General features: G+C 61.4%; 1 protein-coding gene and 1 long non-coding RNA gene across 30 annotated transcripts in view; one reads left to right on the top strand and one right to left on the bottom strand.

The window, feature by feature from the left end:
- Positions 1-12765, top strand: part of CEMIP (cell migration inducing hyaluronidase 1) — a 51247-nt gene extending 38482 nt beyond the window's left edge. Inside the window, exons 20-28 of the mRNA XM_047086497.1 lie at positions 1106-1286; positions 2324-2539; positions 4551-4762; positions 5404-5589; positions 7508-7712; positions 7880-7966; positions 8527-8684; positions 10853-10953; positions 12631-12765. Of these exons, the coding sequence (XP_046942453.1) occupies positions 1106-1286; positions 2324-2539; positions 4551-4762; positions 5404-5589; positions 7508-7712; positions 7880-7966; positions 8527-8684; positions 10853-10953; positions 12631-12758 (1474 nt within the window). The 3' untranslated portion in view covers positions 12759-12765. The remainder of the gene's footprint in view (positions 1-1105; positions 1287-2323; positions 2540-4550; positions 4763-5403; positions 5590-7507; positions 7713-7879; positions 7967-8526; positions 8685-10852; positions 10954-12630) is intronic.
- LOC124517216 (uncharacterized) lies at positions 890-18774 on the bottom strand. Of its 29 annotated transcripts, none has more exons than XR_006963366.1 (11): positions 18734-18770; positions 15462-15507; positions 12125-15240; positions 7869-11645; positions 7110-7709; positions 6744-6955; positions 6039-6127; positions 5673-5763; positions 3844-5077; positions 3508-3732; positions 890-2923 (listed from the first exon to the last, which is right to left on the bottom strand). It is a non-coding gene; the product is annotated as an uncharacterized LOC124517216 (long non-coding RNA). The 29 variants fall into 29 exon arrangements; XR_006963370.1 differs by having other exon boundaries at positions 3508-3729; XR_006963368.1 differs by having other exon boundaries at positions 3508-5077; positions 7110-7523; positions 7647-7709.
- Between the last annotated feature and the right edge of the window lie 5340 nt (positions 18775-24114).

The raw sequence follows: 24114 nt of genomic DNA, 5'->3' as shown, positions 1-24114 counted from the left end.
GTCCGAGGGCAGAGGAGAGGAGTCTCTGAGTCCCCGCCCTCTGCTGAGCCAAGTTGCCCGTTCTCCGGTCCTTTCTACCTCCGCCTCCCATCCTCTGCCTGACTCCTGGAGATCGGAGCCTTCTTGGGGCCCTTTGACAGCCCACAGTCTTGCCTTCCCAGTGGGGCCTGCCGCTCCTGTAGGGTTACGTGCCCTGAAAGGTCACGTGCGTTATCTCACTACAGCATCATCACCATCATCACCTTCCGTTCTGTCTTCCCCCTCGCCTGTTTTCCAGACCCAACAGATTCACAATTGAAAGGCTTACTCAGAGGAAACCCATTTGGGTCTTAATCTGATTAAATGGTTATGGCAACTGAGACTAAATAATGACTAATGGCTCTAGTCTCCCAAGAGACACAATACTGGCATTCTACAGAGTATTTATGGTATTTACCCAATGACTCTTAACAGGATGGAAAAACTGGGGCAAGTGTTTGAATAGAGGATGATTCCCCAGCCCCCAAGCCAGCAACTAAACACATATCCATCCATCCATCCATCCCTCCATCTACCCTTCCATACATCCATCCACCCACCCTTCCTTCCTTCCTACCATCCATTCTTCCTTCTCTTTCCTTTCATCCATCCATCCACCCACCTACCCTTCCTTCCATCCACCCACCCATCCATTCTTCCTTCTTTCCTTCCTTCCTTTTCTTTCCTTCCTTCCATCCATCCACCCATCCATCCATCCTTCCTTCTCTTTCCTTTCATCCATCCATCCACCCACCCTTCCTTCCATCCATCCACCCACCCATCCATTCTTCCTTCTTTCCTTCCTTCCTTTCATCCATCCACCCATCCACCCATCCATCCAACCTTCCGTCCTTCCATCCATCCATCCAAGTCATCTAGCAATCATTTATTGACATTTACTGTGTCTATAAATACTTTCTCACGAACTGATGAATGAATCAATAATGCCCTGCAGCGAGGAGTGGCAGGAGGTGGGGATCGGGACAGTTTACCCAGAAAGTCTGTTTCCATCTGCCTTGAAGGGTGCAAACAACTCGGTGGCATAACGTGGCGAACAGGCTGACCTCTCACTTCCTTAACTCTGTAGGAATTTTCCGATCCGAGGAATTCAGTTCTATGACGGCCCCATCAACGTCCAGAACTGCACCTTCCGCAAGTTTGTGGCCCTGGAGGGCCGGCACACCAGTGCCCTGGCCTTCCGGCTGAACAACGCTTGGCAGAGCTGCCCCCATAACAATGTGACCAACATTGCCTTTGAGGATGTCCCGGTGAGTGAGGTGCTGGGGCAGGCGCTGGGCAAATCCAGACTTTGGGCGGTGATTCACAAGTCCCCCGGGGCTGGAGTTTGAGCCGTTGCCACCACCGCAGGGAGCGAACGACTTCCTCCAAGCAGGCTGGGCCGCGCCCCAGCCCGTCTGCATCCAAGCTGGAAAAGTACAAGTGTAGGTTGCCCTACAGATCAGGTCTGGCTGCGTCCCACTTGCCCTCCCCCTGCCCCGAACCCCCCAGAGCCTCAGCACAGCCTCCCTCCGGACGCAAGGTCCTGAGGCTGTTCCTCCACAGGCCTCGGTTTTGACGATGGAGTCTTGTGACAGGGCCACCTGGGTTGGTCAGTTAATCTCCAATCCCGGGGTTTCCAGGGCGCTCATGTCTCTCTGAGAGGGCACCACAAATGGGGTCTTCCCGGGCACAGACAGGTGCCAATGAAGAGCTGGGGGTGAGGAGGGCGGGACGGAGGGTGGCACTTTGAGGCTGGGAGGGACCGGGGATGCTTTGTCCGGGCTCTGGATCCCCCAGAACTTTCTTCCTTCTTCTCCCCTCTGGTCTTGCCCTTTGCCCGTCTGCCTCGCGCCGGAAGGCGGAAGGGAAAGGCATGAGAACTTGTGACTTCATTTCTTTACTCAGGCCACTGAGGCCCGGGAGAGGTCAGTCACAGAGCTCGCCACGGGCTCGTGTCGACAGACCATCCTCCTCAAACAGGGGCACACACCCCCCTCTTAGACACACAGCACACGGTCCTCTCTCACACGTTGCCCCACGTGTGTGTGCTTTCTCACGCACACACCTCTCTCCCCCTCTCACACTTGTGCACGCGCACGCGCACACGCACACACACTCCTGTGCCCCCTCCCCTCTGCAGGCTTTGAGCCCGCACGTCAGAGCACTCTCCAGGGTCACCCACAGCAGCCGGGCCCCGTGTGAGCAGAGGCCAAACGAATGCGTTGGGTCTGGAGCGGAGGCCGGTGAGCGGGCTGCAGTCTCCCTTCACCTCTGGCCCAGCCTCACTTCCCGGGGCTCTGTTTAGATTACTTCCAGAGTGTTCTTCGGAGAGCCGGGGCCCTGGTTCAACCAGCTGGACATGGATGGGGATAAGACGTCCGTGTTCCATGATGTCGACGGCTCTGTGTCCGAGTACCCGGGGTCCTACCTCACCAAGGACGACAACTGGCTGGTCCGGCACCCGGACTGCATCAACGTCCCCGACTGGAGAGGGGCCATCTGCAGCGGGCGCTACGCACAGGTGGGGAAGCAAGGGCACCCCTGGTGTCACCAGCCCCTCAGCAGGAGCGAGCGCCTGCTGTATGCCCTTTCAAAAAATCAAAGTGAAAACCACGTTGTAGGCAGAAAGCAGGATGCCTAGGAGGAGGGCACTGGGAGGTCACTCGGATTCAAGTCAGGCCCCAGTGCCTGGAGTCAGTGCAAAGACGCGGACACATGTGGAACCAGACCCGTGGGTGACTGTTGGAGCCTCAGTGTCCTCATCTGTGAAATCAGGATAACAGTCGAACCTCCTTCTGAGATTGCGGGCCTAAGGTTCATATGACGGACGCAAAGTGCGTCGCCGGCCCCATCCGCCGGAAATGTAACGCAAACCAGCCCCGTGGTCCTAAATTTTCCACAGGCCCTGTGAAAAAGAAAAAAGAAACAGGGGAAATTAATCGTAATCATATATTTTAACTTAGCGTACTCAAAATCCTATCATCTCAACACGCAATCGATTTATAAAAATCGTTAGTGAGGTACTTTTCCTGGATGTAATTTTTCCTCCTCTAAGTCTTCCAAATCCACGACACGGTTTCCACTTCGAGCCCGCTCAGTTTGGATGCAGATTTTCGACGAAGTGAAAGCTAGTCCTACCTCCCCAAAAGGATCAAGTCACGTGCGGTGGGGAAATATTTTACACTGCTTTGGGTCTGAGGTTTAAATTAATCAAAATTTAAAACCCAGGTGGGTCCTCAGCCACACCGGTCACGTTTCCGGGGCTCGGGGGCCACATGTGGCCAATGGCCGTCGTGGGGAACGGCACCTGGGACACGACGGAGCCGAAAATACCAGCTAGCTATTACGATGCTGGCATTAGCTGTTATTTGGCTGATGGTGAATAAACAAGCAAGAGGGAAGATAGCCAGGAAAACGGCAGCATTAAAGGAGGAGGGGAGTCCCGGGGCCGGCAGGGGACGTGTACGAAGACGCTGTCCTCGCGATTACCGTTCAGGCGGACGCTGTGGACGTCAGGACTGGAGGGTGGGTGAGAAAGGAGCCGGGAGGTGGCCTGGGGTCCGGGAGAGGCGGGAGAGCGAGCTGGTGCCAGAGAGGGGAAGGGGCCACAGGGCCAGGTGGGCACAGGGAGGCGAGGGTGCTGGAGGGGTGCTGGAGGGTGCTGGAGGGCCTGGATCTTCCCCCGCACCGTCTCTCCCACACGGGGCTTGTCTTCTGCGCAAAAGCTCTGTCAGCACCTGCCCGGTTCTCCCGATCGGCTACTGCTTAATTATTACTCATAATCTCCCCCCTTCCCTTTACAGCTTTCGCCGTGCTGTAACATACCCTTAAAGCTTTGGTTCTCGGGACGGCCCCGTGCCACGGGCAGCCGAAGCTCCTCTTTCCGTCCCGTAGGCAGTACTGGGGAGACCACCCCTCCCTCCTGCGTGCCCAGTTTTGTGCTGCTGTGCTGACCATGGTGGTGTCACCTGCACAGGGGCCGTGCCACAGGGCAGGACGCCAAGATTTCCACCGAGGCGGGCCCAAAACAACGCGGCTCTCGGGTCCCTGGGACCTGAGAGCTCGTAGTCTTGCTTTCAGGGATTTCTCTGAAGCAGGACAGCACTCCTTCGTGCAGGGCGTAGTGACACGGGGCCTGGCCACGGGGGCCAGACCTCGGGAGGCAGACAGAGAAGGAGCGTGCCCAAAGCTGCCTCCCAGACGCAGGCAGGACGGCAGTGGGGGCGAGGGGGCTGCGCGCACAGGATTAGCCAGTTCGCTCTCCCCCCCCACCCCCACAGTCCCCCATCTGACTGTTAAGCAGACTTCTCCCGTGTTTCCACCGCTGTGTCCCGGACGGAGCCCTTTGTTGAGAAGGCGTCCGCGGGATCGCGCAGAACGGCGATGGCCGCACCCCCAGCCGTCCATTCACGCGTCCTTAAAAGGGCTCCTCGAGAGCGTTCCTTTGAAAGCGGGGCCCGTTGTCAGATGTTAACCAGACGCTCTGGAATAATCCCTTGTGACTGTCCTGTTTCCTTTTTGGGTCCTGAAAGATGTACATTCAGGCCTACAAGACCAGCAACCTACGGATGAAGATCGTCAAGAACGACTTCCCCAGCCGCCCCCTCCACCTGGAGGGGGCCCTGGCCCGGAGCACCCATTACCAGCAGTACCAGCCGGTGGTCGCCCTGCAGAAGGGCTACACCGTGCACTGGGACCAGCCGGCGCCCGCCGAGCTGGCCATCTGGCTCATCAACTTCAACAAGTAAGTGGGCGCAGCCGCTCCGACGGAGCCCCAGGCAGCGGTGGTGACGCCTCGGGACCGCAGGCCGGCCCACGTCACCCCCGCGGAGGGGCCGAGGGCACCCAGTAGTCCAGAAGCCGAGCCCCGGGCGGAGCCCCCCTGCCCCGGGCGCGGCCGGGCTCAGGCAGAAGCCTGGCTCCGCGGGCCTCCCTACGCCCCACGTGGGAGCGGGGGCCAGCGTCCCCTCGAGGTGCAGCACGACAGCATTCCCGCCCGGATCTGGCCTCCGGCGTCGGTGTTCGGGTGCTGTCTGTGCCTGTCACTTGTCACGTGCTCCTGGGACACGGATGCCAAGCAGAGGTGGAAAATGACACCGAAAGAGATGAAATGAGCCCTGAGACCGGGCTGGACCAGGAGGGGCTGAGCTGCAGGGCAGCACCCCGGCCTAGGCCCGGGCGGCGCCCAGGGAGCCCCTCGCCCTGCCAGCCACGCTCCCCGCCCCCAACACTTGGCAGCCGGATGGTTACGCACCCCCCACCCCCCAGCAGAAATGGAGGTGCCGTCTGGGGGAGAATTCTCTGGTCTCTCTCCAGGCGGGCCCCAGACTCTCTGAGGCCCGGACGCCCTTGCTTGTGGCCTGACCCCCCCCCCCCCGCCTCTAGGGGCGACTGGATCCGAGTGGGGTTCTGCTACCCCCGCGGCACGTCCTTCTCCATTCTCTCCGACGTGCACAACCGCCTGCTGAAGCAGACATCCAAGACGGGCACCTTCGTGCGGACCCTCCAGATGGACAAGGTGGAACAGAGCTTTACGGGCAGGGGCCACTACTACTGGGACGAGGACTCAGGGTGAGGACCCCCGCCGCGGCAGGGCGGCTCGGCCCCGGGCCGTGCCCCTGGCCCTCCCAGCAGGCCAACCCCCACCGGGTTACCGGCCGTTGACGGAGAACGCTTTCCCAAGGGCTTCGACTCAGGGGCCAAACTCAGGTTCCATCCGCCAGTGACATTTTCCAAGCTGCTAAGCTGGGAGTAAACATTCCGTGAATATACACGGGGATGGGAGGAAATAGGCCCATTTCAGGCAAAAAGCAAAAGCAGCTTTTCCTTAGAACGGAGGAGACACGGTCCGTTCCCTCGGGTCCTCCCAAGCCAGGGGGAGCAGATGACATCATCCCTCGTCCAGAAGGGAACAAAGAAGGGACAGAGGAAATAGCGGGGTCCTGCCCCGAGGCCACGGCACAACCTTGGCACGGCTCGTTTCGAACCCGGGTCCACCTGTCCCCAGAGCCGTCACTCACCCTTTGCTGGACGGCACTAGGCGCTGCTCAGTGGAGTGATAACAGGGATAGAGTGTCTGTGGAGAATAGGGAACTGTCTGGTCCCCTCCCTGAAAAAGAGAGTAAGTCCAACACCTCCGGAATGCCAACAATGTCCGAGCGGGGAGGCCGCTTAGAGCCATCCCCCTGGGGAGTGACCGTAAAGGATCCCTTGATGGCCGTGTTCCCTCTCTTGATTGCAATCAGCGATAAGGAAATACCTAGCAGGGGCACTCTCTCTCTATCTCTTTCAGACACGGTTTTATCAATTTGATGAGAGAAAAATTAGAATTTGAAAATCAGAGGCATTGGTAAAATGCTAGGTTTGGGGGGAAATAAATAGCACCCGATTTTCACATAAATTCTAAACCATTCGTGGGGCAGACAAGGCCACAGGTGAAGAGGGAACAGAGACTTAGGCTGATGGAACCGTTGGAGGACAGCGCCAACCAACAAAGTCCCCAGGTGTGCCTGCCGGCCCCAGGAGGCACCGCGTAATCGCGGACGCCCCCCAGCCCCCCCCAAGACTCGGTACGGAGGTGCGGACCGGGGAGCCCAGCCTCTGCAGGCCGACCTCCACACCCACCGTCAGTGCCTGGTGGTGATTAGGCCGTGCTTTAATTCGGGGACACCCTTGGGGGCCGCGAGCTGGGTTACAGGACCCAAAGCACTGGGCTTTCCCAATACCTGGGGCCCGTCTGAAGTCTCGATCGGCCCCTCTGCACGTCCAGGTGCTTCCCTGGCACGACCAGCTGTGCGGCGGTGGGTGGAGGTCGTGGCATCATGGCGCGAACCCAGCTCGCCGGGCCGTCTGGGCGCAGGCGGTTCCCAGACAGGGGTCGGCACGGGAACAGCCTTTCGAATGCTGCAGGCGTGGGAGTCAGCCTGGAAGGTCGTTTCTGAGCAGGAGGAACGGTGACAAGTCCTAAATTAGTGCCTCGGTTTCCTCGTCGGCCGACCCCCTGCACCACCCCCGCGGCGTCCTGTCCCGTCCAACAAGCAGGGAAAAGATGGCAGTTTCGAGAAAAGTATAGTGAGGAAGGCTGGCCTCACCAGGCACAGTGACGGGGTGGCCCGGCTCTGTGACCGTCCTCCCGTGTGGTCCCGGGTCAGTCACTCAGCTGCTCAGAGTCCGAGAAAGCAGGGTGGTGACGGCACCTACTGGACGGGACCGTCTGAGGGTTAAGCGAGATGGTGTGTCCACTCATGGCCTGCGTGGAGCGTGGCATAGGGCACACGCCCAGAAAACGGTCCCCGTTGGCGTCGCGAGCTTTGACGCCCAGGTGCTCGTTTCTCTCTCGGACCGCATGTGACCCCATGGCAGACACGGTCTGGTGGCCATCTCGTAAGGCCCGTGGGTCTCACCGGGGGGCTTGGGGGATGACGTGAAGACAGAGGGGGAGGAGGGTGGCGAACGCCTGAGCGAGCCCGGCCGTGGCCCCCGCACGCAGGCTGTTGTTCCTGAAGCTGAGAGCCCAGAACGAGAGGGAGAGGTTCGCCTTCTGCTCCGTGAGAGGCTGCGAGCGAATCAGGATCAAGGCCCGGATCCCCAAGAACGCGGGCGTCAGCGACTGCACGGCCACCGCCTACCCCAGGTTCGCCGAGAGAGCTGTGGTGGACGTGCCGATGCCCAGGAAGCTCCGTGGTGCCCAGCTGGTGAGCGGCCGTCACGTTAGGGCCCTTTCCGGACACCCGCTCGGCGCCCCCCCCCCCCGTCTGATCCTGGGGTGGCCGGGGGTGCGGGGAGGCGGCTGCCCCCCTGTCAGGCCGTGCCCGTGGCGCCCCCAACCCAGCCAGGGCAGCCGGTCTTACTTGCTTTCCAGAAGACAAAGGACCGCTTCCTGGAGGTGAAGATGGAGAGTTCCAGGCAGCGTTTCTTTCACCTCCTGAGCGACGTGGCTTACATTGAAGTGAGTGGTTCCGGCCCCTGCAGGGGCGCTGCTTGGCCGCGGGGGGAGGCGGTGTTATGTCCTGGGGCTGTTGTCACCGATGACCACAGGCCAGGGTTGCCCGCAACAAAAGAAACTTGTTCTCTGGCCATCCTGGAGGACGGAAGCCTCAAATCGGGGGCTCAGCAGGGCCGGGTCCCCCCGGAGGCTCTGAGACCGTCCGCCCGAGGCCTCCGCTGACGTCCCCCGGGTTGTGGACGTGCCCCCCCGCCCCGCCCCCAGCATCTGCCTCTGTCCTCGCACGGCCTTCACCCTGGGTGTCTGGGCCCCACACCCCCTTCCTTCCTCCTACGAGGACACCCATCGCCGGATTTAGGACGGGCCCTAAATCCAGGATGACCTCATCTCAAGATCCTTAACTTAATTGCATCCGCGCAGACCCTCCAGCCAAGTAAGGTCCCTGTCCCAGCGCCCACCCACACAGAGGGCTCCGGAGAGCCGCTCGGAGAGGGTTTTGTGCTCTGAGCGGCTGCACGGACCGCCCCGAGCCCGCTCCCAGCGGTGCTGCTTCGGGCCTGCAGGTGGACGGGACGAGGTACCCCAGCTCCGAGGACGGCATCCAGATGGTGGCGATCGACGGCAGCCGCGGGCACGTGGTGAGCCACACGAGCTTCAGCAGCACCATGCTGCAGGGCGTCCCGTGGCAGCTGTTCGGTCACGTGGCGGCCATCCCCGACAAGTGAGTCTGCGCGCGTCCCCCCACCACCCCACCGCGTCCGGTCTGGGGGCCCCGAGGGCGCGTTCGAGGTCTGCCCGCGCCTCTGACGACCTGACGGGCGCGGGGCGGCGAACGTAGGTCAGGCCGAGGCGGCCGGGCTGCCCGCTTACAAGTGGGAAGCCTGGCCCTGGCCTCGTTCCCCGGCCACGACACGCTTTCCCAGCATGAGCTCACCCCGCCCACGCGTTCGATGCGATCCAAGTGCCGGTGGCTCTTAAGTTCTCCGGCCCACACCTCTCCCGGCACCGCCACGTCTGACAGGCTACGAGTCTCCCGTGGAACCCAACCTCGCCCTTGGCCGTCGCCTCCCAGCCCGGCCCCTCCTCCCGTTCGCCGTGTTTCGGGTTCGTGGGCCTGAACCCTGCAGACGGCCGGACCACGGTCTGGGCGTCCTGCGTGACTCCCCCGTCCCCTCCTCCTCTGTGACCGGGTCCCGGCCCCCCACCTGCCTGCTCGCCCTCCGGCCCGGCCTGTGGCCGCGAAGCAGGCCCTCCGGCTCAACCTCCTGACGGGCCAGGCCTCTGCCGCCCCAGCCTGACCCGGCCTCCCTGCCAGCTGCTGGCTTGAACTCCTCCCAGCACCTCCTGTGCCCTTTCCTAGAAATCCCTGGTAACTCCCGGCACCTTCCCAATCTAACGCGCACCTCTTTGGTGAGGTCTCTTCCAACGCAACCACAAAGTTCTGCCTCTACTAACACACGAGTCTCAGCAGCCCCGGGGATGCGGCCGTTCCCGGGCGAGGGCCCGCGCTTCCTCGCGTCGGGGCCACGTCTAACTCGGTTTTGCGTTTCTCGCTAAATGGGGGGGTAGAACTCACTCTCAGGGGCCACGACCTGGCACGGTGGGAAGTCCGGGTGGCTCGTCGGAGCGGCCTCTGCCCTGCCACCAAACCCCGTGCTGACGAGTGTAGGCGTTCACAGGCCGTGACAGTCCCATACGGGGCAGACAGGGACACCTCTGAGCGTGCAGGCTTCTGGCCCCATCAGGATGCTGTGACGCACGAGGAGCCCCGTCTGCGTCGCGCTCCTGGGAGCTAGCCCAGAGCCCAGTCTAGAGGGTACGACCTTTGTCTGGGTTCCCCCGAGCGGCGAGGCTTAGCTGTGCCAAAGGGACGTGAGCTTTTCCTCTGAACTGGAACGATGACGAAATGGCCTCCTGGGAATGGCGCCCAAGCCCAGTGCTGAGAACAAGTGTGCGATGCTCCCTCTCTCTGCTGGCTTCACCTTGCCGTCCCCTGGGGCCTCGTCCCCAGGCAGCCCCGGCTCCCCTCCCTGTCCCTAGGGCTGACGAGCCCGGTGCATCTGAAGGGTGTTCCTTCTGCTCCCGAAGGGACACAAACGGGGGTGACCGCGGCTTCCAGAACCCTGTCTGGTTTTTCCGCGTCTGGACTGTGGTCTGTGGTTATGGGATTCCTGGGAGATGTGAGCCGGGAGCCCGTTGGGCTGCTGTTCCTGGGGGGAGGTGCTCACCTCGCCTGTCCGTCCCGGCCCCGCGGGGTCTGCCACCTTGAGGCTGTGTTCCCAACATGTGGGCCTGAACACGACCAAGGCCGGGAGCAGAGAGTCTCGCTGGGCCCCCAAGCCGGGCTTCTGCAAGTCGGGGCCCGTCCGGCTGGGCGCACGCCTTGCTCCAGGCCCCTGCGCCCCGCCTCCGAGCACGACTCCCCTTGGGCCTAGTAAACTCGCCCCAATCTCCCATGTGCAAACCGGGCAGAAAGTGACGTGAACGTGGAGGTTAACACTCCCCAAGCACGCGGTGACCCCAGCTTCTGGCTTGCTCTCCCGCCACGTTTCTATCTGGTCCCAACCCAACGGGCTGAGGACATTCGCGTTAATAAACGCCAAGCCGAAGTCCCTCCTCCGTGCACCTACCCCGTCCTCTCTGAGGACAGACACGCGTGCAGGCAGCGAGCGAGCTGAGAGCAGGTGTGGGGAGGTCCCCGGGTGCCGACTGCGGCCAGAGGTGTGGGAGGGAGGCCGGGATGTGGGTCAAGCATGGAAAGAGCCGGTCCGCTCGGCACGAGGGACAGGCGGCCTTTCCCCAAACCTGCAGCCGGGCCTCTGGGCGCTGCTGACTGCCCCCACCCTACCTGCTCTCCCCTCCTGGCCTCTGACACCTCCTCTCGTGCAGCTCCATTGTGCTCGTGGTGTCGAAGGGACGATACACTTCCAGGGGCCTGTGGACCAGAGTGCTGGAAAAGCTCGGCGCAGATAAGAGCCTCAGGTTGAAAGGTAAGCGATCCAGACCAGGGGTCTACACTGACTGTAAGTCCAGATGCCTGGTGTGCGGGCTGCTGCTACCTCTTGCCGAGACCACAGTGCTCCCCACCAGACCCCAGGGTCCTCGACACTAGGTGGCCTTCCGGAACGTGCAGGCCGGATGCCGCCCGTTCACCATCCCTACACGCCAGCAGCCTCCTCCCAACGTGTGACCAGACACGGGAAGCCACTTCCTGAGTTGTTCGCCCGTCCGCTCAGCACAGGCCCCCCCCCTTCTCGTTAAACCAAAGCATCAGCAGGAAAGTGGCTTGATCTGCCCCCGTCCCGTGCTCCCGCTACAGAGACGGGCGGGGCTCTGCCTCGTCCTCCATGTTCTGGGGGGCTGGACACTCATACGCCCACCGTAAGGGACGTAGGGAGGGAGGGAGGGAGGGACGGAGAAACGAAAGCCCGAGGCATCTCCGCGGCTTGTCCGAGGTCCCTCGGTGCTTCTGCAGTGAAGCCCAGCGCAGACCCGACAGGGAAGCCCGCCCAGCATGACCCTCGTCACCGTCACCGCGGAGCCCAGGGGAGGCTGGGAGGGAGGCGGAACAAGCCCGCAGACGCTAACGTCCGCTGGGGTCCACGCGTGGTGCCCGGCTGTGCACCTGCTGAGCTCGCCGCGATTGCCGCGCGTTCACGGGTCACGGTGCCGTTGCTTCCGTCTGGGATGGAACCAGACGCTTAAGTAACTTGCCCAAGATTAGAATTTGGACCCGAACGCTTCTAACCCAGAGCTCAGCTGCCACGCCATCCTGTGAGGAGCATCAAAGCTCGTGGCCCGTCATGTGGGACGTCAATTCCTGGCAGCTCCCACGGGAAAGCCCGGAGGCCCCGAAGGCCCTTCCCTCGAGCCAAAAGAGAGCCCCAAGAACAGAGAAGTATCTTCTCGGGCTCAATCCTGGACTCATCTTGGGGCCTCTGCCTTTTTAACTAAGACCCTGTTGCCAAAAGCTGACGTAGGTGAGGTGATCTAAGTGGCGTCTTCCCAGAGGTGGCACGTGTGCGCCGCCCGCCAGGCCGGGCCGATCCCGAGTGTGGACAGAGAGCCCCACGCCCCTCCCTCGGTTAAGCTCCGAATGCAAGGCAGGGCTCGCCGCGTGGGGCCGGGGGCCTGGACGTCTAGTCTGGCTGCACCACTTACTCTGAACCCTTGGACGGAGTCCTTCCAAAGCCACGACACCCTGGAGCCAGGAGAGGTCCTGTAGCTGAGCGTCATCCCTCGTGTGACTGGCTGACGGGGGACGCTGGGCTTCAGAGAGGCGCAGGGCCTCGCTGGCTGACGGGGGACGCTGGGCTTCAGAGAGGCGCAGGGCCTCGCTGGCTGACGGGGGACGCTGGGCTTCAGAGAGGCGCAGGGACTCGCTGGTGATCAGAGGCTCAGCCCGAAGGCGGCCGGGGCCCTGGGGGGGGGGGGTCCTCCTGTGCAAAGCAGGGCCACCACCCCGCACGGCCGACTGGAGGCTCGGGTGAGACCCTGTGTGCCCCTCGCAAATGACATCATCGGGCGCAAAGCTGCTCCCGGGGGAGCAGAGCCCGGGGCGGCTGGGAGAGGGCGCCTGGAAATGCCTGCAGGGAAGGGCGATGGGAGGCCTGGCGGGAGCCACTCTCTTGGGGTTTCTGTTCATGTGACTCACCCCTGCTTTCCAGAGAAAATGGCGTTCGTTGGCTTCAAAGGGAGCTTCCGGCCCACCTGGGTGACTCTGGACACCGAGGACCACGGTGCCAAAATCTTCCAAGTGGTGCCCATCCCCGTGGTGAGGAAGAAGAAACTGTGAGGACGACAGCCACCTCGTGTCGCTCCGCAGTGGACGGTGGACTCTTGGCCGTGGGCCAGGCGGGACGGCTGGCTCCCCCTGGGAAGGGCCGGGGGCAGCCCTGACGGGTGGGGGGGAGGGTATCAGAGACCCTGGCGCGGCCACCCGCCCCCACTCCAGCGTCTCCCTGCGGCCCCCGGGGGGGCAGCCGACCGTGCTGGAAACCTTCCTTCCTGCAGCCCCTTGGGTGCTTCTCTCCTACCTGTGCCTCTTCAGTGGGGGGGCGCGGGGGCCACGCAAGGAGACCCGAGCCGCACTGGCGGCAGGAGCCCTGACCCAGCCGTTCACAGACCCCGCGCTCTCCAGCGCGCACGGCAGGCTGGTCGACACGGGGGAAAGGGAGCCGTGAGCAGACACCAACCTTCAAGGGGTCGGGAGCTGGCATGTAGATGCAGCCGGCCAGGACGGGACCAGCTCCCCTCGGGGGACGGGCGAGCCCTGCCTCTGGAGGGTTCGCCCGACCGTTCAGGAGGCCTCGGGTCCCGGGATGGGGGGGGTGACGAGGTGACTTTTAGAGGCCCTCTGCGTTCTGAGACCACACTGCACGCGGAAGCCAGCGGCAGACGCGAGGGTGCCGTGTGGCTGGGTGCCCTGGGCCGTGAGGGCGGGGCTGCGGGAGGTCCGGCCTGGGGTCCGGGCTCGCAGGCTGCAGGACGGGCGGGCTCAGAAGACGACCGAGCCAGGATCCCGCGTGCTCGGGTGGGTCAGGACGCGGCCTGCAGGAGGAGGAAGGGGCGGGCACCTTGCAGGGCGGGCTCGGGCAGCCCCCCCCCCCCCCACCCAGTAGCTCGGAGGTGCTCCCACCTGCTGAAGCTGCTGACCGCTGGGTCACCCTGTGCCTGCAGCTTGCTGGCCCACCCAGCGAGGCCACACGTGCGGGGGGGGGGGGGGGGGGGGGGGGGGAGGGCCGGGCCGAGGTGCCCAGAGCACTGAGCACCTTCTGGCCCCAGGGAGGGCTGGACCAAGTCGAGGGAAGTGAGCTCCTACCTGGGGCCTCATTTGTTCTTTATCCCGAGACCCGGGAGCGTGCTCTCACCTCAGGAGCCCGAGGTTTCAGAGTCGGAGAGGACCTTAGGGTACGTCCAGTCCAAGACCCTCCTTTCACGGAGGGGGCGTGTGAGACCCCGAGATGGGGAAGAACCACGCGGCCAGGCCGGGGCAGGGCCGAGAGGCCCCGCCCAGCACCGGCCGCCACACCACATTGCCTCAACCACCGGCCCCGGGCGCTCCCGCCGGAGCTCCCCGAACAGGGACGAGTCCCCTGAAAAAGTCATCAGAATAGAGAGAATTGGCCGATGGCTGTTTCCCTCCAGGCCCACTGCCTGCCCCGCGGGTTGGGGCGGCCCTGCGGCCCCCGCTTGTCCTGGTGGCCACGGCCGTCCCGCTGGTGCTACCTGAGTGCAGGTGCACAGGTGCGGCCCAGGGCACAGTGGCGGGCTTGCGTCAACGCTTTGGGTGAGCCGGCTAGGCTGCTGGGGTCGGGGGCTCGCAGCTACCCGCTGACCCCTGAGCTGTCTGCCTCGCCCACCCTCCGCCCTGCAGGGAGCTCAGAGAGCTCCTGAGGGAGGGGACCCCTTCTGGGGTTCATACTCTCCCGGGGAGCCCCAGGGTCACACCGAGCTGCATCTCCCCCTTTCCTGCGCCAACCACACACTCTTCGCAACTCTTCTTTCGAAGACGGCCTTCTCTGCCCCCTCTGCAGCCGCGGCCCTCGGGAGGGGTCCCCTTGCCAGGCTGAGCCGACTGCCAGAGCGGTTTCCCGGAGCACGGTCCGTCCAGCTGCTGGGAGGCGAAGGTGGGACACGGCAGGGGCCGTGTTCCCGGGAGAAACCTCTTCCACGCAGATTCCCGGCGACGGGTGGGGAGGGGAGTCGTGACCTCATGTCCCCGTCTGCAGTTCTGTTGAGTTTTTCAAACTCTGTCGACGCGAGGGTCTCACACTGTGAACCAGCTAGGGTGGGGTCGCTTCCGGTGGCCGGGAGTGTGGACAGTCTTTGGTTCGGTTGGTTTCAGAGAGCGTATCTGTTTGAAAATGCTCAGAGTTGTACACACGCCCAGCAGCTCAGGGTCCGTGCGCGCACTCTCCCTCCGATGCCGGCCAGCAAGAGCCAGGGGCCCGGCGTGCTCTTGGTGGCACACGTTTTCTCACCACCTGGAAAATCGCTCCCACGGTTCTGTCTGTCAGCGTCCAAATGAGTTAGGCCCTCTGGGGCGAGCCACACTCCCCTGAAATGCTGGTCTCTTTCCTGTTGCCGAAACGGCTGGTCCTTTTTCGGGAATTAGATGTTTTGTTCGTAAACATTTCTCATAGGTGTTGCCACGAACAAAGATGTGTTTTCTATTTATTTATTATGTACGCACTTGGAGAAGTCGTCATCGGAGAAATGGATCGTCCTAAATGTCACGTTCGGGGATGTCCTTTGGACCACGTACCCGGAACCTTCTGCTGGTGGCAGAGGGCACTGGCTGTGGTTTGGAAAACCTTGTACCATAGTAAACATACAAAGGATCTCAGCCTCCCGCCTGCTGCTTTTGTTTTCCATTAAAAGGGGCCTCGTCTTAAGCCAGATATTTAAGCAAAAATGAGACCGATGAAATCCCACCCGCCCCCCCCAGTCTGCCTCTCTGTCACTTCCAAGAATTATTCATATGTTAATGTCCTACCTTGTCCTGCTCTCCGGGGCGCCCACAAGAGCCGGTGCAGCTGGTCCTGTGGGAGAAGAGGCATTCGTTCATGTGACCGGCCATGCCCAGGATGCGCCCTGCCCTCCTCACTCCCAAGCCATCCGTAAGCCCTCAGGGCAGCACTGTCCCCCGGGGGAAAGCCAGGAGGGGCCAACAGGGCCTTGGCTGGAAGCAGGACTGTCTCCTCCTTCTGGAGGCCACGCACAGTGTCTGAGAACAGCGTAGGAGTGGGGTGGGGAGGTAGGTCCAAACCAAGCTGTCAGGCAAGAGTGGCAGAGGCAGGCTAGAGCGGTCCCCTCGGCCACGCTGGGAGGGGCCCACAGGATCAGGGGGGGAGAAGGTGAGATGCAGAGCCTAGAACGGGGAGACCAGGGAGTGTTCTAGAACTGCACTGCCCGGCTGGCAGCCACTAGCCATGCGTGGCTAAATTCGAGTTAATTACAAGTTAAATACAATCAAAAGTTCAGTTCCTCCAGCCCACGTGACTAGTGGTGGCCGTCCCGGATGGGGCAGGTCTAGCACACGCTCCCATCAGCGGGCGCCTGGCGGCTTAGGCGGTGAGCGTCAGACTCTTGACTCCTGATTTCAGCTCAGGTCACGATCTCACGGGTCGCGGGTTCGAGCCCCGCGTTGAACTCCGTGATACAGCGCGGAGCCTGCTTGGGATCTTCTCTCCCCCTCTCTGCCCCTCCCCATTTGTTCTCTCTCTGTGTCTCTCAGAATAAATTAAAACGTAAAAAATAAATAAAACATTTCCATCACCACAGGGAACACTTCTCTTGGTGGCTTCTAGAGGGCTCTCAGGGCTCAGTGTGTGCGTGCGTGCGCGCTCAGTCCACCGAAACGGGTTGGCATCAGGCCGTGGTATCGAGGTGCCAGTGAACGAGTCCGGTGGACCAGCTCGGACACCCGTGTCGGTGGGCCGGGGACAAATCCGACACCCCGCCCTGGAGGAACGTCGCCTGGAGGCATCACATTTGAAATTCATCCAGTAAATGTCTGAGCACCTGCTGGGTGCCAGGCACGGCACACAGGGGACACAAAAGACCCCCATGGAGGACAGGTGTCAGGGCTCCGGGGACAGGGACGAACTGTCCTCACCTGCAGTGGTCGGGGATCAGTACGGGCTGGAGGTGCCCGGAAGTCAGGGGCGGGTGAGGCACGGCCCGGCACAAGGGAAGTGAGCAGAGGTGCGGACTTGAGGGTGGAACAGCGTGCGGGGGGCAACGCAGGGCAGCCGGTTCACCACTTGGACGCCCGCACACATGCTACTTCGGCGATGCGGGGATGGCCCCAGTGGGAGGGCTGGGACGGAGACCCTGGGTGGCTAAGGAGCGGGAGTGAGGACTCCGGGACCCTTCAACAGTCACTGATGCCCATAGGGAAGTCCCCATACGAGAGCTTGGGCCCCAAGCCCCGTGCCTGCTGACAGGCCAGCCTGGAGGGGAGAGGCGGGAGGGGCTTCTGCGGAAGGAGCAGGAAGTAACGAGGAAGGGCAGGAGGGCGGTCCTGATGAGGGAACAGTGCTTGCGGGGCCTGGCGGAGGAGACACCGTAGGAAGTGGTGGGGGCGGGCTGTTCCACAGACTGGAGGGAAGAAGGGACGGGTGTCCACGCAGAGATACCCAGTGGTGGCCTCGAGGGGTCAGAGTTCATAGCGTCTGCTCCAAACGCAGGGGCATGGAGTCTGAAGCAACAGTCCCTGTATCCACGTGACAGACGCGGCTGGGTGTGCAGGCTGACCCCCACCTAGGGTCCTGTCTGCATCTCTGGCCCCGTCACCCACTGCTGCCTCCCGGGCCCCAGGCACACAGGAATCTCATCACGTCTCGCCCACCCAAAGCACTTAGTGTCCCCGCGGTGTGACATGTGACCCGTTCCCTGTACCAGGCACACCCTTCCCTCCTCCTCCTCCTCCACTCGCCGTGTGCCTGCCCTACTCTCTCCAAGGCTGAGTTCCACGCGAAGGTGTCTCTGACCCACCCCTGGCCCCGCGGACCTTCCTTCTTCCTCCCCCGGGGCCCAGGGCCCCGAGCCACCACAGCCCACACCCTGCCACCCGAGGCCACTCGCCCCTTCCGCCAGCCTCCCTCGGGGCGGGCCATCTGACTTCCCACGTGGGGCAGAGTTGTGCTCTATAAACGTTTCATCGAGGGGCGCCTGGTGGCTCAGTTGGTTGAGCATCTGACTCTTGGTTTTGGCTCAGGTCATGATCTCACGTTTGTGAGATCGAGTCCCAGGTGGGGCTCTGCACGGAGTATGGAACCTGCCTGTGATTTTCTTTCTCTCTCCACCCCCCTCCCCTGCTCACACTCTTGCTCTCTCGAAAAAAAAAAAAAAAAAAATTGGGGGCGCCTGAGTGGCTCAGTCGGTTAAGCATCCCACTCTTCCTTTCGGCTCAGGTCACGATCTCACGGTTCATGAATTCTAGCCCCACGTCGGGCTCTGGGCTGACAGCATGGAGCCCGCTTGGGATTTTCTGTCTCCCTCTCTCTGCCCCTCCCCCGCTCGCTCGCTCTCTCTTTCTCTCTCTCAAAAATAAATAACCTTTAACAACAACAAAAAAATGTTTTATAAACGCATCATTGAAGGTCGAATGATGGCACGGGCAGACCCCTCTCCTCCCTCTGTCCAGGGGGCCAGGACCCAGCTGCCCTCCGACCCCGCTCTGAGCTCCCCTGCCCCAGGGGCAGGAAAGGAGTGGGAAGTGAGGGGGGAGGACGACCCCCCCGGGAAGGGCAAGCACAGGGGCTCGCCTCAGAGATGTGCGGCCACCCACACAGAGGACAGGGCGCATCAAATGAGCTTTGATTTCCAGCGCAGACTAAGGTTATATTTATACCGGACCATAGTCTATTAATATGCAATAGCATCGTGTCGAAAAAGGCCAATTGCACACACCCTAACTTTAAACTACTTTACAGCTAAAAAATGCTGGCGATCGTTCAGGGTTTCAGGGAGTCGTAAGCACCGATCACAGATCACCACAACGCAGACAGTAATGGTGAGCCAGTCTGAAATATTGCGACAACCACCCACACGTGACGCAGACGCACGAAGTGAGCCACGGCTGTTGCGACAATGGAGCCACGGACTTGCTCAACCCTGGGTCACCGCAAACCTTCCGTTTATGAAAACGTGCAATATCTCTGAAGTGCGACAAAACAGGCCGGTAACGGTGCTAAGAATCAAAGACCTCCAGAACCCATTAAGAAAATGAAATCAGGGGGAAAAAAATGAAATTAGGGTCACCTGGGTGCTTCCGTAGGCTGAGCGTCCGACTTCGGCCCAGGTCACGATCTCGCGGTTCGTGGGTCCGGGCCCCGCGTCGGGCTCTGTGCTGACGGCTCGGAGCCTGGGGCCTGCTTCGGATTCTGTGTCTCCTTCTCTCTCTGCTCCTCCTCTGCTCACGTTCTTTCTCAAAAATAAACAATAAAAAAAAGGTTTAAAAATTAAAGAAAACAAAATAATTTGCGGACCACGGGTTTACATCATTAACGTCGGCGGCCTAGGTGTCCTCAGTGTTGGGGGGTCACCTCTTCTCTTAGTAGTTACATGAACCTGCTGAAGGTCCCCTGATTGGGAGAAACTCAGTGACGCCCCTCACTGCCAAGTCCTGCGCACACACACCCACGAGCCTCCACTGCTCCCGTGCCCGGCTGCCTCCGCTTTGGACCTCCCTGTCTCCCCTGACAGAGCTGCGCCCTTTCTCCACTATGCGATGACCTCAGTGGGGAACACGGCCTCTTTCCTTCTGGATCTCCCCAAATTACATGGACACAGGGAGGTCACTTGTAGCAGAATTTTGCTGAGGGCTTGGGAATATGGCAGAGCAGCCATCTAAAATAGAAAGTGAGTCATCGTGATGGAACGGTAGGCACGGGGGTCTCTTCCGAGGACCAGTCTGCGGGGCGGGGCCTGTCGGGGGAAACAGGTGACAGACAGTTACCCACGTTCTGCAGAAGGGCTCGCGAGAGAGGGGCCCCGTCACCTCCCTCCAGACCGGGGGACAGAAGGCAAGAGACGCTGCCGGGGCGGGGTTCCCTGGTGGGTATCGCGAGAGTGGACGGTGCTGGGCACTTTCTCCTCTCTCAAGGGGTGCACCCCCCGAGCCAGGGGAGGGGTGCCAAGAGAACCCCTCGTGGGGAGGCGGGGATATTTGCGGGAAAGACAAGACCGGCATTTCCCTTCTCAGCTGCACACTCGCTGAGCCCCAAGCTGACCGGCCACCCGGCTGGGGCGGAGCGGGAAGAGTGTCCTCTGGAGTGTCCCGTCACTCGGGAGGGAAGGCAGAGGCTGAAGATGCCTGTCCCCTCACTGGGGTATCTGGAGGTGGACGCAGCGAGGCCACCGTTCCCGGGTGAACGGAGGGCGGCCTCTGGATACACGCATTCACTTCCACCTCTGAGCCGGGAAGGACGCACGAGGCTTCCCGTGAGCCACGCACACGCCACGGACCTTACCCGCAAGCGTCGTGAGCTAGCTCGAAGGGACCCCGGCCCAAAGGGCCACCTGCTCAGAGGGCGGGATCTTTCCAGGAAGAGGTGATGGGCTGCCCCCAGAGGCAGGAGCTGAAGGAGAAAGTGGTCTCACCAGTATTCGACTGGAAAATGCACTGCTCAGATCAGAGTCGAAAGGACAGTATCTGGGAATAACCCGGAACACGTCTCAAGCCAAAGACCGTGAGGGAGGGCGCCCAAGGACAGTGTGCAATGACACAGGGTGGGGAAGCCTTGTGGCCCCCCCCCAGCCCCCCACTCTGGGCCCCACCCTGGGCCCCACCCTGCAGGAGCCAGGGGGTCGGGGCTGGGGAGGGCTCAGGATGCGGAGCAGGAAGACAAGAGGGAGAGCCGATGGCCCCCATTCCCTCCTGCAGGGGCTCAAAGAGAAGGCAGAGGCGGGGGACAGCAGCGGGGTGCAGGGGACCTGGCTCTGGGGGCAAGAGGAGAAATCCCTGGTTTGTAGCATTTGCTGAAGCCCATGGTGTGAATGTCCCGACGCGGCCAACGTGGCCGATGCCAAGCTGCGGAGGCCCGGGTCCCCGCCGGTCTGAGCACCGGAGCCCTGGGTCCCCGCCGGTCTGAGCACTGGTTCTCACAAGCCGACACTAGCTGGCTCGGCTCACCGAGGCAGAAGGCCGAGTCGGCAGGGCGCCTTGAAGGCAGCGCGGAGAGAAACAGGAAAGTCCCCGCCAGTCCGGGCCCTTCAGCACATCAATCACAGAGAGGAAGGCGGAGGACAAGGATTAGACTCCCCTGGAAGGTACCAGGTCATCTCCTGCCCCGCTGACTTCCAGCGGGTTGGGCAGGCTGGAGGCACCCTCAGGAGATGGGAGGGAGGCTCGGGGAATTAATGTCACTGCTTCCCTCTTTGCCGGGGCCCTGCGGGCGGGTGCTATCCTCCTAAGGAACACGGGGCTTGGGTCGGCACACTTTACCACCATCTGGCCGAAGCCCAGTAACCGCCTCCCTCCCTCCCGGCACCCCCAGGCCCAGGGCTGCTGACCCGCTCCTTGCTGGGGCCCTAAACTTTATTCACGTGACTTGCAAACGGCCCCTTCGTGAAGTGATCCTTACTAAGGCTTCCCGCTGGACTCTACTGATAACTTTATATACGAGATGCCCTTCCGACGTTTAAGTAGGGAGAAAAGGAAAATACCAGGAGAAAAACAGGAAGGGACCACTCACAAAGGAAAACAGACAAATGGCGCATAACTACATTTAAAAATCCAACCTCACTGGCAATTGTAAGATGCAAACTCAAACAACGGTGAGATGCTACTAATCACCCATCAAACTGAAAATATGAAAAAGGATGCTAAGGGCCAGAAGGAATGGACACTCTTCGATGGTGACCAGAGAATTCGGTACGAGTTTTCCATAAAGCAATTTACCGTTATGTAAAGGTGGTCTGACGATGTCTGCAAAGTTGGGCTCCAAAACTCTATCCTAAGAAAGGGCTACTGGGGTGCATGAGGATCTGTGACAAGGACATTTGCTGCCGCATTTTGCACAATATAGAAATTCTGAAACAACTGTATAGTCAGTAATCAGAAATTGGCTAAACTGAGGTTCCCCTTCCCAAAGCAAAGATTAAAAGTGACTGTTGAAGGGGGCACTGGGGGGGGGGGGGCTCAGTCAGTTAAGCATCAGACTTCGGCCCAGGTCATGATCTCACGGCTCGTGGGTTCGAGCCCCGCGTCGGGCTCTGTGCTGACAGCTGGGAGCCTGGCGCCTGCTTCGGATTCTGTGTTTCCCTCTCTCTCTGCCCCTCCCCTGCTCACACTCTGTTTCTCTCTCTCTCAAAAATAAATAAACATTAAAAACACTTTTTTTTTTTAAGAAGTAACGGTAGTTTAGGAAGTATTTAGCATTGTGCATCAAGACCCTTGGAAACAGTCCTTGTCTGTGACCCACTAATTACTTGTGGGGAACTTACCCTAAGCCAACAGAGTTTCAGTGTAAAGACGTTCATGACGGCATTGTTTGTAATCTAGTCACCCGACAGGGTCAGAGCCCCAACGTTCGGCTACGTGGGAATGGCTACAGCCATTACAGCCTCATGATGAACTACTAGTCCTCGTGGAGAAACTACTTCCATAGTGTGTGAGGACACCCCGCTCACCGGCAGAGTCAGCTGCAGAATCCCCGTGGGTCTGGAAGTCACACAGTATTACAGGCCGAAGAGCTGAGAGCTCAACTGGCCGACTTTCCCCACATTTGACGTGTTCACACTCACATGCACACGCACGCACACATACCCACGCACACACTCACATACACACACGCACACACGCACAGACACACACGCACACACGCACTCAATACACACACATACACACATGTGTGCATGCACACACACTCTTGCACACACGCTCACACACACACGTGTAGTCACATACACATGCACGCACATGCATGTGCGCCCTCTGGCTCTGCTCCCCCCCTTACCCAGGGCCACACTCCCACAGCCACAGCCCCTGTCTCCATCCTGGCCCTGCCCCCTCATGCCCCTGGGCCTTTGCATCTCCTCCTCCCTTACCTCTTCCCTCCCTCCTGGTTCTGCATCTCAAAAGCCCAAAGAACAATCTGGCAAAGCCCAAAAACAAAAAGGCAAACTCCTCCCCAGGGGGCTGTTCTGGCCCAAGTGTGACGCAGAGAAGTGACAGGTACGTTCTGGCCCACCACATGCACTGATTGAAAATTAGAAGTGGGCGCCCAAAGGCAGAAAACACCACCCTCCCCCTCAAGAGGTTCCAATGGAGGAGCGAAGGCCTCAGGAGTGTGTGAGGAAGGTTCTGCGTCAGGGGTCTAGGGACTTGCTTTGCACTGGAACTGAGTCCCTCTTGTCCTGCTTCCTCCAGACCCTGGGATGTAAATCTGAGGCCAGGCCGAAGTCCTCACCTCTGTCTAGAGAAGGGGTGAGGGACGTCAGATACGGCACTCAGGGCCACCACGTCGGGGCGGAGGCGGGAGGCAGGGACCAAAGAGGCCCCGTGTCTCCAGGCCCGCACCGAAGCCGCCCCCCGGAGGAGGAGTGCCTGCCGGCTGGCCGGGAAAAGCAGGTGCACAGCCGAGCAGACGTCCCCTGAAATTCCCGACACTCCGGACGGCAGCCCTCCTGGCCCGGAGTGTTCTGGACTCTGGACTCGTGGGCTCGGACGCTGCATCTTGGAAACTCCGGCCGACCTCTCTGGAGGGAACATTGCTGGTCTGGGTTGGCCGGGCACGGCGCTCCAAGACTGGAACCCGGTGCAGGCTGGATGCTCAGGTCCAGAGCGGCAGGCTTGCGCGTGGACAGGGGTCAGTTCAACGACGCCTGCGGGGAGCTCACCAAGTGGCCTTGGCTGCAGCTCACGGGTCCCCAGACGCTGGACCAAGCGGAGAAGGCCTGTGACACTTGGTGGGACCTCCTGAAATCGGCCCACGGGAAGTCCCCTCGTCCAGCAAACCCTGGATCTGCGGCCCACCCAGGACCCAGGCAGCTGTGGCCCGGGTCCGTCCCCCTTTTCAGGGCGGAGCCCCTGCCGGAGGCCCCGGGGCCCCACGAAGATCTGGGAGCGCTACACCAAGTCGGCGGGAGAGTGGCCGCTCCCGCCGCCGGAAAGCCAAAACGGACGCAGACCGCTGCGCTCCTGGGTGCAGTGTGCCGGGTGGATGTCTGCACTCCTTCCAGAACAGTCTCTGTGGCCCAGGCGGTCTCCCATCCCCCCCTTCCCCTCAGGGGGCCGTGCCACGGCGGAAAGGAGCCCGGCGTCCAGGGGAGGCCCCGGGGGCAAGGCCATCCGGCCTCATCCCAGCTGTGCTTCGGCGGTGGGAATGGTTTGCACGTGGAGAAGGCGGCGCTACGGCCCCGCGGGCCCCGCGAGCGAACCGAGCGAGGGGCGCTGGGGCACGAGTGAGATCGAGGGCGCGAAGAGCCCGCCTGCGCCGGGGTCTCCGAAAGCGGGGGACCCCGCCGAGCACCTCTTCCCGTCTCTGGCAACCCCTCGCGGCGTGCCTTGGGAGAAATACTTACCTTCTCTGGGCCTCGGTTTCCTTGCGTGTAAAACGGGGGCGGTAACACAGCACCGGCCGCCCGGGGTCGCCGTGGGGACGAAGTGCGCTCGTGCGCGTTCCACGGCACGGCGGGGA

The sequence above is a fragment of the Lynx rufus genome, unplaced genomic scaffold (assembly GCF_022079265.1).
Source record: "Lynx rufus isolate CCGP_SWC_20201006 ecotype Redwood Valley unplaced genomic scaffold, mLynRuf1.p SCAF_21, whole genome shotgun sequence".
Classification (NCBI taxonomy): domain Eukaryota; kingdom Metazoa; phylum Chordata; class Mammalia; order Carnivora; family Felidae; genus Lynx; species Lynx rufus.
The sequence above is the reverse complement of the archived record's forward strand: the minus strand, read 5'-3'. Positions and strand labels throughout refer to the sequence as shown.